Raw genomic sequence first — 12,818 nt, 5'->3', positions numbered from 1 at the left:
AACTGAAAACTGCTGTTCACAAACGCTCTCCATCCAACCTCACTGAGCTTGAGCTGTTTTGCAAGGAGGAATGGGCAAAAATGTCAGTCTCTCGATGTGCAAAACTGATAGAGACATACCCCAAGCGACTTACAGCTGTAATCGCAGCAAAAGGTGGCTCTACAAAGTATTAACTTAAGGGGGCTGAATAATTTTGCACGCCCAATATTTCAGTTTTTTATTTGTTTAAAAGGTTTGAAATATCCAATAAATTTCGTTCCACTTCATGATTGTGTCCCACTTGTTGTTGATTCTTCACAAAAAATTACAGTTTTATATCTTTATGTTTGAGGCCTGAAATGTGGCAAAAGGTCGAAAAGTTCAAGGGGGCCGAATACTTTCGCAAGGCACTGTATATATATATATATATATATATATATACACACACAGCTTTTTAGCTAATAGGTGGGTATACTCCATAATACCCCAGACCTAACCCTTCACTACAACACTGAGTATAGGGCTCTGCAATTCAACTAAAATTAGAAAAACTACATTAATAAATAATCATGTTCATGGAAGCCATCTTAAACTGATCAGTTAAATCAGTTACCATATTGGTTAGAGCAGTGGAAGTTTTCAGTGCTTCTGCAGAGTGAGCTGACCTTGGTGTTAAGTCTTGAATGGCCTTCAGTTGCAGAATATATTATGTCAGCAGTAAACCCCTTACACATTGAGTTCTTCTTAGAATCCTCATCTAGCTGTGTGATCAGAATACAGGCAGAGAGCAGACTGCAGAGTCATGGCGGGCTGCTAGTCAGGCCTCACCTTTATCTGCAGTAGGAGAGGCGAGTCTGCACCAGGCCTGGCTCATCAGGACTCTGCTGCACTCAATATGGATAAGGTACACGACACAATTGGTTTAAACCATAGACTGTTAAACGTGCATCAGTGGTGCAGGAAGGTGATGTATGTATTCCTTATATATTCACTATAAAAGATATATTATATAAAAGCATGGACATTTGGGCTCCTCTGGTGCATTCTCAGTGCTAGAAATGAATCACGCGGATCTAAAAATGGTCCTCTTCTCGTGCCAGTAGACGTTTTCATGGACTGTGAGTACGGGATTGGAGGAAATGCAGCCTAAGATTAGAAATAGATGAGTCAGACATGAGCGGAGGAAGCAGAGAACAAGGGCCTGCCTCTGTATCAGGTGTGCTAAAGCCTCTCGCAGTTTCAGCCTTTCAATTCTAGAGCCCTCACATGGACATCTGTAGATACTGCAGCTGCAGTCTGACGGAGTGCACTTTTATGCTTGTACTCTACCTTATGATTTACTGATAAATGTATTAAGGGACAATACTCACTCATAACTAAAGCACTCCCTATTTCCCCAAAAAATATTCTGTATTAGATGTTATCATGTACTAGTCATAGATGTGACTCTCTGCTGTGCTAAACCCTCCTATACTTTCAGTCCATACTGCTACCACATGGTAAAATGGTGGAATTACAACTGGAGGTGAAAAATATCTGCAGCTGCAAAGAATAAAGAAATTAACAACTCTAGTTAACTTGTTTACCCAGATCACAATAGGTTTATTGAATCAACAACCGTCAATATGACTTTCAAAATATAATTCCCGAAGAGCAAAATAGATTAAAATTAACATCTTAATTGAGTAAAAGAGAAAATAGATCACATTTCTCAAAAGGCTATTTGATAAAAAATAAACCAGTTGGCACCAACACACAGAGACACCTTTGGGTTTGTGATTGAGCAGAAAAATAATGGACTAAGCATTTACTGACCTGTTTAACCCTTGACCCTGATAATGGATGGACATATCAGTTTACTATCAGGCTCTGTGTCCTGTCTAAACTCCATGAAGAACTAATCCTCCACTAGAGATGAATTGCAACAGATTTCATTGACATAATCCAGATTTATCCTAATCCATCTGAGCATGCTCATAGACAAAAGTGAAAAATAAAAAAAAAAGTTTACAGTTTTTTTAAAGTAACAGATATCCACAAAAAGGGAGGATGGATGGATGGATGGATGGATGCAAGTAAAAAAACAACAATCAAATGTTACAGCAAGAAGGCTACAGACAAATCAAGTTTCATCAGTTGCTAGCTCTCAAGTTATGTTCCCTTCCACCTGAGGTGAACCATGTGCCACTGAATTTTCACAAGGAAGGCAAAGGCCAGATGCAGAAGACAAGTAAAAAAAAATTAAAATCAAACATTTACACAAATAAGAGTATTGCTGCTGCAGTTATCCCCCTCACTGCAGTTTACACCCTGATGCCATTACGATTCGTAAGTCTCGTTTCGGCGCTGCCTGATTAACCGCAGCTAATAGCTTCTCCAAAGGATGCCTGTTTTACACCAACTTCATCCCAGCTGGGTTTGTAAACCAACAACAGCAGACAGATACGACTAGATAGAAGCAACATGTACCCATGCATTGTGTTTCTGCTAACCAAGTTATGTAAGTAACCATAATGTGTGCGATACTCCACATTCAATAATGCAAGGAAGTTTAGTTGAAACATGCTCTTGCTATTGTAATGTAACAGTGTACTTAAAATGTGTTCATGTCCTGACTATGATGGTAACATTTATACACAGCATATGGTATTTAAAACGACATTGTCTTTGATTTATCTACATTTGAACATTAACAGTTTCAATATATCCCTGCCACTGTATAAACAGTTGTGTAAATGTACATTAGCAACATTTTATATTATACTGGCTCAAGCTGATCAAGGTTTAAAAATTGTTTAATTTTCAAAATAAGCAACATACAACTGAACCCAATTATTTCATAGTAGTGGCAACCTGATCACAGATAAATATTTTTAAACAAAATGGCAAAACAGAACTCTGTCTTTGCAGCACAGACCTCAGAATTCGTAGCTAAGCATAAAATTCACATTCACACATCCTCACATTTTGCATTTGCATTGCTCAAGCTATCCCTTTCTCATGTAAGCCTGCAGAAATGTACACTCACACATGCACACATATTTACATACAAACACACACGCCTCTTCCGTGTCTTCTCACACAAACATGGCGGGCGACACAAAGCTTTCCCCACGTTTGACATTGGGGCCCTGATGATAGTCCTGGGGGTCGCTGTCTGTGTGCATGTAAGGAGGAGGGACCTCATTGTTTCCGGGATCATCCCAGCCAGAGGGGGCAGCAGAGTGATAATGCTCCCTCACATCTTCGCCATTCTCATCATCGTAATGGTAGGCATCCAGGTCCTGCCAGCAACAAGGCAACAGTAGACGTCATCCTTCATGTATGATAACATTTCTATTCGGCTCAATCTGTAACAAACATTGTGTCTACTTGTTTTAATAACAGACAACTGAAGTCTTATCCCACTCGTTGCCCTTTCAAAAACATCTGGTGCACAAGGTATTTTTGCATTCAGGATTTTTTTTTCTTGAAAGACTAAAACATGATACAGCAGTTTTCTGTCCATATTTTAAGGTAAAGTTTTATCTATGTCTGATGATTTGACTTTGAACTATTCAAGTACTGATCAAAGAAATTGTTTACCCCCTTGGCTTGATGAGTGAAACAAAAATAAATAAAGGAAGCTAAAACCTAGTAGTGAACTCCATCACTTCCTCGCATTGTGGCAAAACCTGAACCACAGAAGTGGACCACAGTCCTCGAGCTGTGTCCTTAAGCTAACCAGTGTATTTCTAACACTACTGCAGCTGTGCAGTGACACACCATTACCCATTAACTTTGATCAGACTCCAGTTAACATTAAGTTTTATCAGACTCCAGTCAGTGGCGTCTGAGATTTCCAAATCTCTGTTCGATATTAAAAAGGTAAAATAAAAGAAATAAATAAAAGACACACCTTAATTTATCTATGACGCCACAAATTGACAGCATAAGAAATAAATGAAGGATCTGGTTATTAGAATGTTGATTTTTCATTAAACCTTTCAACCCTCAACCCTAATATTCCCTTAAAAAAAGCTTAAAATAGAATTACAACTTTTCCACATTGTACAACAAGGAAAGTGTTAATTAAACACTGCATAATATTTGATGTTTATTAGTATATTTTAAAGTGTTCTCTCTCTCCCTGAAAGACAATGTTTCTGCACTTTCAACATTGGCTTAGATAGATAGATAGATAGATAGATAGATAGATAGATAGATAGATAGATAGATAGATAGATAGATAGATAGACTATGTATTCAGAAGGAAATGAAGGTGTCCAATAGCTTACACACATCTTACATACACATAGGCACACAGACATATGACATACACACACATACATACTACAAAAATACAAATGAAGATATCAATAGTGTGCCCTTACAGTAAAGTTAGAATGTAATTGCATTGATAGATGGATCTCTTCTAGATTGATCCAACAGCATTAAGAAGGGTGTAATTTTTAACAAACATGTTCCCTTACCGTGACTGGCTCAGCACTCCGGGTAGTGTAGTATTGGTCTTGCAGAGGTCTGTCCTCAGTCACCGGGGCATAACTTATGTTCAGTTGCTGAGCAAACATCAAACACAATATTTTAGGAGATAAAATCGAATGGGTTAACTTTTTTAAGCTATGTGTAGAACAAAATGCCACAAATGTCTGGTTTTTGATACGCTTGTCCTGACAGGCTTTTGTCGAAGGTGACTCACTCTGCTAGCGGAGCTGGTGGTCTTCTTGGGGGGAGGGGGCTTGTACTTGGGTGGACCACTGAAATACAAACACATACGGCTGTCTAGTGAATTAGATTAATATGAGACATACAGCGTGGCATTTCATCTAATGAACCGATTTGAAAATAACACACAGAACAAACAGCCAGACAAGAGAAAAAAAACAATAGTAAAGTAAACTGAAGTAAACTGTAGTCATCCAAACTTATTCAGTCAAACAGATACTCACTCTCCGTTGAGTTTCTTGTTACTGTGTTTGCGGTACATCGCTATGGCTGTTCCAATGATGGCCAAGAGTATTACGACCCCAATGATGGCTCCTATGATGCTGCCTGTAGAAGCACCCTTCTCTGGAAGACGAGTATCTGGTAAAATTAGAAAAAGAAGACCGACAATACCATTAAACAAGATCCGAAGTGGACATTAATTCCTTTTTTAACTGGACGGCACTGCTAAAGTCCATTCCATAACAAAGCCTTACTTGTTTTATATAGCCTATTATTTAACACAATGGTTTACAATCTTTTGGCCTTATGAACCCTCAAAATAAAACCATGTCCACCCTGACCCCTTGTCACTTATTGTTGCTGTGAGCAGTGCAACCAGTTGTGACATTGTTACATTTAAATCACTTTTTTTTTTCTTTAAACCAGAGGAGGTAGAACTTTGCAGTACTTTACAAGAAAAAGCAACAATCAAAGGACGGTTTTGGGAAATATGCTTATTTGCATTCTGGTGTTGAGTTAGGTGGGAAGATTGATACTATCATCATTTCTGTCCGTTTAATATTAAGCTCCAGCTAGCAGCCTGTTAGCTTAGCTTAGCAAATGGACTGGAATGGAGCGGTTGACCCCAGGCTAAGAAAGCATTCACACTGGCACAATCCAAGTGAGCTAACCCAAACTTTAGTCTAGAGCTTGCTGGCCCTGCTCTGGGGCAGGGTTAGCCCTAAATGAGTGGGGTTATCTCCTGAAAAACTACATTACAACATTTACATACTACATTCTATATAGTTCAAGTCTGCATGTAAGATAAGTAAAGTTACTCCACACTGTCGGACCCAGGACTAACAATAAAAAGGGTGGCCTTAATAAAGAGAGACTCAGCAATGTGTGTGTGTGTGTGGGCTAAGTGAAACACTGTGCTGGTGAAGTACAGAAAGGGTCTTGATTAGAGCGTTGAGTCACATGAATGATTAAGATGAACTAGAGGAATCATCGGAGGTTCCACTAATGAACCACGACCACACTGAACATGAACCGACACACACACGCACACGCACACCACGCACGCACGCACGGCACGCACGCACGCACGCACGCGCACACTGTGTGTTTACTGAAGGTGCAACCCGGCTCATTATCCCCCAGAAATCCCAGGGGATTATGCTAATGAGGGGGCGTTAAAGGGCAGAGAGGCTCTGAAGCTCATTTGATGAGAACAAACCCTGGTCCTAATAATTGGAAGGGTCATGATTGAATGTTGTTAGTCCTCTAATTACAATTCTCCTCTAACAATAGACTACTTTGAATATGTCCTAAAAATAATTTTCATTCTTTTGCACACACAAAAATGTCCCAATGATCATCTCTTTCTTTACTTATCATTACAACCCAGCACATCATCTATTACTGCTGACCCTGGCTGTACCCTAGCTTTGGTTTTCCACTCTCTTTTATACTTTTTATCGTGCTAAGTAATTCACAAAACCCATATTTGGAGGTCTCTGTGAACCATCTTTATAAACATTAATTTTGAAAAGTGAAATAATGGGAATGACAAAATGAAAAACATGACATTTAAAAAGAAAAATCTAAGTGGTTCTGAACCGTCAATATCAAAAGCACAATGTGCACCTTTATCTGCATAGTCACAACAATAACCGCTAAGCTTTCCAACTCTTTAACAATGAAACAAAAGGGGTTCCCTGGATATAGCAAATAGAAATCTTCTTTTGATGGGGTGAACTGAGTTAATTATGTTGTTTGGATTTATTCTGTGGGGTACAACTAAGTTTTCCATTGTTTTGTCCCCCAGCGCAAAACCAACGTGCTGGTGCCCTCATTGCATCTAAAGTAGTTTTCTGCTTCTGGAGGGACACAAACTGCCACGGCACTCATACATGGAGTGGAATATGGGTTTCATTTATACGTTATGTGTTTCCTTCTTAAGATTCAAATCAAACATGAATTAAATCTTTGCTTTAAATACCTTCCCAGTATTTTAACAACCACTGTAGCTTTGTTAGTAAGACAGGCTCTGTATATACTACATTTATATACAACGCTCTGTAATAACTACATTTGCATGTAACACACAACAGGCTGTATTTGTATGACTATTTTAATACATTGCAAACTATATATACATTTAGGTAGATTTAACATAAAAACAGAATAAAAATGCATTAAAATACATTTTTATGAAGTTTGCTCGACTGCAAAAGTGAGTTGTATATAAGTATAGGTTGATTGATATATTATTAGTACTTTGATATGAGACTAAATATTTTCTAGGATATTGATTAGTACAATGACATTACCAACATACATCCTTTACATAAAGGTTGAATTAGAGTAAAGTGATCTCTCAGTCTGTTCTAATAATCAACAATTATCTTCAAAAAATACCAACTGAAATACTAGATTTACAGCAAAAAAGTTGTTGATGGTTTCTAACACTTCTGTAATAAAGAGATGAGGACAAGCAGCTATTATGCTGAGAGGAAATTCAGGCTTGGCTGCAGGAAATTAAAACTAATTATTCATGCGACAGTCTGAATCTTAAAAAGTGTCTAACCATGAGCTTGTAAAACATACTTTCATTTCCGTTCACCCATAAAACACAGACTTCAGGTCATAAAATAACAAAGAATGTTTACTTTAAAATAAACAATACTAAATAATTAGTCTGATTTTTATTCATTAAAAAGTGTGTTGAACATTTTAATGCGGCATTTTCAAGTCACAACGGTTCTGAGAGGAGTGCTTTTCCATTTAGTAATTTAATGGCCATGGTGGGGTGGTTTGCCCAGAAAACCGAAGAATAAAAAACCAGGGTGTCTTAGAAAAACTCAAGCAAAAGAGACTGACTGGATGTGAAGTACTAGCAGGCATTCAGGCTCTATTAGATTTCCAACTGTTGGAACTGAAATTTGGCATTGAACACATCACATCTAATCACATAAATTCAAATATATGTAGTATAAACCATCTGCCACATGGTGGTGCTGTATTGCTTAAAAACCAAAGCAGTGCACAGCTACAGGGCACATTTATTCTAGACCTGATACCTGCCTGGTCTTCAGTGTTTTTGTGTTACTGCTTCCTCATTCCAGTGCTGTGTCTGTTTATCGTCACACTGCTCCCTCCTCCATTTTGGCTCCTGGGATTTTTTTAAACTCTATAAGAGCCCCCCCCCCCCTTTTGCCTTATCTCACAGGCGTCATTATCCAACCTAAGTCATTTTCACTCAGCAGGTTTCAGGTATAAAGTGGCTCCTTCTTTTCCGATAACCTCTGATAGAGAAGAGAGAGAGCTGCAGGAAAAGAGGCCAATTTTAGGGATTGAGGTGCGGTGCTTGTGTGTGAATGACTCAACTCGAGAGCGTGCCCTCTGTGTTGGCCCTGGACACCAGCCATGTCTTGCACTAATGAAACAGCCCAGACACAGAGAGAGAGAGAGACAGAGAGAGAGAGAGAGAGAGAGAGAGAGAGAGAGAGAGAGAGAGAGAGAGAGAGAGAGAGAGAGAGAGAGAGAGAGAGAGAGAGAGAGAGAGAGTGTGTGTGTGTGTGTGTACTGTGCGTCTGCTGGGCCTGTTTAAATCTCTGCAGCTCTTTGCCAAGGACATACAGCACTTAACCACACATATAGAGTACATTAAGGCCATAGACCTGCACAAACACAAAATACACACTCATGTACGCGCAAGAAGCAACTGGCATACTCATCACAGTCTGACATATTTACACAAACACACTGGTCTGCAGCGTGCCCTTTGCCCTGCTGCCTTTCCTTTCCAGACAGACATCACATGCATTCACAAGGACATACAGTATCTACATCCATATTTAAACAGAAGAATAGACACAAAAATGGTTAGCCTGCACAAATAACACCAAATATATTGCAGAGAGCTGTTCTGTATCTCCTATGTAACCATGTGGTGTTTATTCTTTACTGTGAATGCTGAGATGGTCCACAGTTCAAACAAAAAAGTTAAAAAGGTCAGCTCCATTTCGGTCAGCCAATCACTGCAGTGACCATACAGTCAGATACACATCTATCCCTTTCTATATGTGAGCCCTCCATTGCTCACCCATGCCTGCCTGGCCAAGCCAGTCAACCATAGAACACCACTCTCCCACAAGGCACAGAGGAGGGGGGGGGGAGGATGGAGTGGGAGTGAAGGAAGAGGAGATGAGCCTGGATGGTTGGCTGAAACGGTCGGAAATTACCGCAGACCCACTTCAGCAAGATGAAAATACCACCAGAATCTCTGGAGCTTTAAGATGCATGGCTAAATACCAGCCGCAGCTCTGCAGCCAGTGGCGAGAGTCTTTCAGTTTTACCTTTATTCTCTTCATTTCGGTCGCAAAAATACTTTTATAAAAGAAATAAATATTCAGGAGACTGATCAGCACACCTTGAAAAAACTTAACGCATATGAGTCACTGATGGGAAAGCTGAAAAGAGAAGGGAGTTTCGTTGAGAGATGAGTCAAGTCGAGATGACGGGTTTCAAACAGTGAGTGACATTGAGGAGTGAGGAGGTGAGAGGAGAGGAATCAAAAGAGAAAAAGAGGGTGAGGGAGCAGGAAGAGCCAAGTGAGATGGAGGCTGTGATTAAGATGCTGGCTTCAGATAAGTACAGAGGGATTTCCCGGCTGCTGCCTGCAACTGGCTGATCACACACACTGAGTGGATGAAGGAAAGAAGACAAAGATCTCACATCCCTCTCTTTCCCACTCAATCCCGTGTTCTCTCTTCCTGTGTGTTTACGTCTCTCCCTGAAGGGATTAAGGTTAACATGCTGGCCTATCCTCAGCGTCCCCGCACAGGCCGGGCTTTTGCTTCATTTATCTCTGCCTCCTCCCCTCTCCTTCCATCTCTCCCATCATCCCTCTTTCCTGTCACCGGTGTAATTTGGGATTCGCTTGTTTGGGCTGGTAATATGACAGCACAAATCTGCAGCGTCTCCCTCTGCATCTCTTATCTCCTGTACCTAACGAGTAGAGATAAGCCTGTTTTTATTACCCTCCCTGACCTCTTCCACAAATCTGTCTACACACAGGCATGTGCACACAGGTTTTTACAACACCAAATGCCAACTAGCCAACTTTAAAATCAGAAAAAAAATCTTCTCTTCTAGAGTGCTGTAGATCTATTAGAGAAGAGGTTGAGATATACTGTACATGTGGTTGGTCTTGGTTTAGGAGATTTGCAGACCACCAGAAAAAAACAATCCTTGAAAAAACAATCCTACTGTAGCTGATGATCAAATGCATTCCAGATAGGTTCGCAGTTGACCAAATTATCCAAAGCCTGAGGCATCCTGTTGGCTCAGCAGGACGTAGCCTTGCCATGTGGCAGTGACGTTGTGGGATTGTCCTGCATGTGAATTTTGCTACATGCCATCTTCCCCTCTTTTTCTCCCACGCATCTTTTGAGAGTCACTCTCCAGTATGCTTTTTAGTATAGTGAGAAATGTCTATTTAATTATATAAATCAACAGCGCTTGATCACTCCACCACCATTAATGTCTTTGAAGGAGCAAATTTTTTTTTTGATTTAGTATTCCCTTTTAATATCAGCGAGTTTTTCTTTGTTGTTTTAAAGAAGTCAGTGGAAACTTAAGTATCAGCAAAGGTTTGCCCTTAAAGTTTGAACATAATGAGACAAACCAGTTTAAGCTGAAATTCGAGCCTTTTGAACTCAGCTGAGACACAAGCTACAGTACCGCGGGCTACCACGGTCACAGCAGAGTGCCTGGAGATGAGATTAGGACCGAATGAATTGATGGCCTCTGAAAGAGATTAAGATAAAGAACAGTACATGTAATCTCATTGCTCACTAAGAGAAAAGGGGAATACTAGTCTTTAGATTCAGAGGTTAACACACACCCTATCCATCTATAGATTCAGGTTGAGCTGTGTGTACACCTGCCGAATACAGTAACCCAATAATCAACCACATAGATAACTGCACAGAATAGAGTGAGAAGAAGATAAGAGGAGGGGAGAGAGTGAGCAAAAGGAGGCAGAAAAAGAGCAAAAACTGAAAAAAAGAGGTTATGGCTACACTGCCAGGGAACATACATGAGCTGCAGGCCTGGACACACTTATAAATTATTCACAATCAATGCAAGTGCTACCGAGTTGAGTGCTGCAGCTACCTCTGACATTAATTTTATGGCAGTTGAAGACTTGCTACACCCACTACCACAATCACCGTAGCCATCACTGTCATTTACTATTCAGCTGCACTTATGATGCTATTACAATTCATTTCAGCACAAAACAAATCACATCAAATTGATTGCGCTTGTTCGGACAACACGACCAGCTGAACGGCTCTGAAGGGACAGACTCTACCAATCTGACAGAAGGAAACGCTGATTGTGTGTGTGTGTGTGTGTGTGTGTGTGTGTGTGTGTGTGTGTGTGTGTGTGTGTGTGTGTGTGTGTTGCCAGGGTTTTGGGGTTTGGGCAGATCAGTGATGGTGGTCATTTCTAATCTACTGTGATTCCAGAGCTCAGCATCGTGCATTTCAACTGTCTCAGGATTAAATTCATGTCACCGGCACCGCATCTGGGTGCACATACTGCGAGTGTGCGGGTGTATGTGTGTGCGTTTTGACATTTTAATAAGCTGTGTGGTGATAATGTGAAAACTCAGTATGGTGTGTGTGTGTGTGTGTGTGTGTGTGTGTGTGTGAGATGCTGCTCTCCCTCTCCCTCTCTGGGGAGACAGTGTGTTCCCTGCCACAGTGCATCAAAGCACACTCCGTTGCCTTGGGAGAAGGCAGGAACTCATTCTCCCTCTCCATCTCTTCCCCCTCTCCATGCCTCCATCATCCCTGCCCCTCTATCTCCCTCTCTTTCTTTCTGACAAGGTCGCTGTTAGCCTCTTGCTGTCTGCCCGTCAATATTTACAGTCCACTTTACACTGGCACTGAGGTGGTCGGCTGCAGCCAGCAGAGAAAGCGGGGTTGCATTAGCCAAATGTAGCTGTCCACTCAGGACATGAATGATCTGTTGTACTACAAGCAGCACTCTGGTCCTACTATTCCTCTCTCTCTTTCTCACACACACACACACACACACACACACACACACACACACACACACACACACACACACACACACACACACACACACACACACACACACAACAACACACACACACACACACACACACACACACACACACACACACACAGAAGGGTAGGAGGTAACAGGTAAAGCTGGAAACAGCATGCAGATACTTAACAGAACAAGTGCTCAAAAAGCACATGTTAAATTGTCATCACATCCGTGGGACCACATTAAATGTCTAAACCAGCACTTTTAAATTAAAAACATTAAGCCAATTATAATACAATACTAAAGTGATGATATTAAAATGCTACGTTTATATGACTTATATGATTATAAGTATATATTCTCTAATAGTTCAGAATAATTGTAAAAATATTAAGACAACTTATTTTGTATTCTATTTTGTGCTTTGAATGCTCTGACAGCAGTAAAATAGTTATATTATTAGCGATGACAGCAATGCAGGTATTGTTTTCACCTAGTTAGTTTTTGTGTGTGTGTGTGTGTGTGTGTGTGTGTGTGTGTGTGTGTGTGTGTGTGTGTGTGTGTGTGCGTGCGTGCGTGCGTGCGTGCGTGCGTGCGTGCGTGGTCATGGCAAAATGTGGTTCTGGAGATACCTAGTGTAGCGGGAACTACTACAGAAGCGGATTTGCCAGGAGTTTATACCATATGTGTGTCTTTCTGTGGCCATATTTTGTCACCATGATAGCGTCGCAACTTTGAAAGATACAGTCCCAAAACTTTACATATGTCGTTGCGATCAAAATGAAGGCCGGGTTGGTAGATGGGTGTGCTCCAATCAA

At 40.6% G+C, this 12,818-nt stretch overlaps 1 protein-coding gene across 2 annotated transcripts in view; it reads right to left on the bottom strand.

The window, feature by feature from the left end:
* Positions 1-1,552: 1,552 nt before the first annotated feature.
* si:ch73-22o12.1 (nectin-2) overlaps positions 1,553-12,818 on the bottom strand; it is a 78,104-nt gene continuing 66,838 nt past the window's right edge. Inside the window, exons 7-10 of one of the 2 annotated variants that reach the window (XM_039805942.1) lie at positions 4,929-5,064; positions 4,679-4,757; positions 4,452-4,538; positions 1,553-3,263 (exon numbers count right to left, since the gene is read on the bottom strand). In XM_039805942.1, coding sequence (XP_039661876.1) covers positions 3,057-3,263; positions 4,452-4,538; positions 4,679-4,757; positions 4,929-5,064 — 509 coding nt within the window. In that variant the 3' untranslated portion in view covers positions 1,553-3,056. The remainder of the gene's footprint in view (positions 3,264-4,451; positions 4,539-4,678; positions 4,758-4,928; positions 5,065-12,818) is intronic. The other variant, XM_039805943.1, reaches the window with a different exon arrangement.

Source organism: Perca fluviatilis, chromosome 7 (genome assembly GCF_010015445.1).
Source record: "Perca fluviatilis chromosome 7, GENO_Pfluv_1.0, whole genome shotgun sequence".
Lineage (NCBI taxonomy): Eukaryota > Metazoa > Chordata > Actinopteri > Perciformes > Percidae > Perca > Perca fluviatilis.
This window is presented reverse-complemented; position numbering and strand designations above follow the sequence as displayed.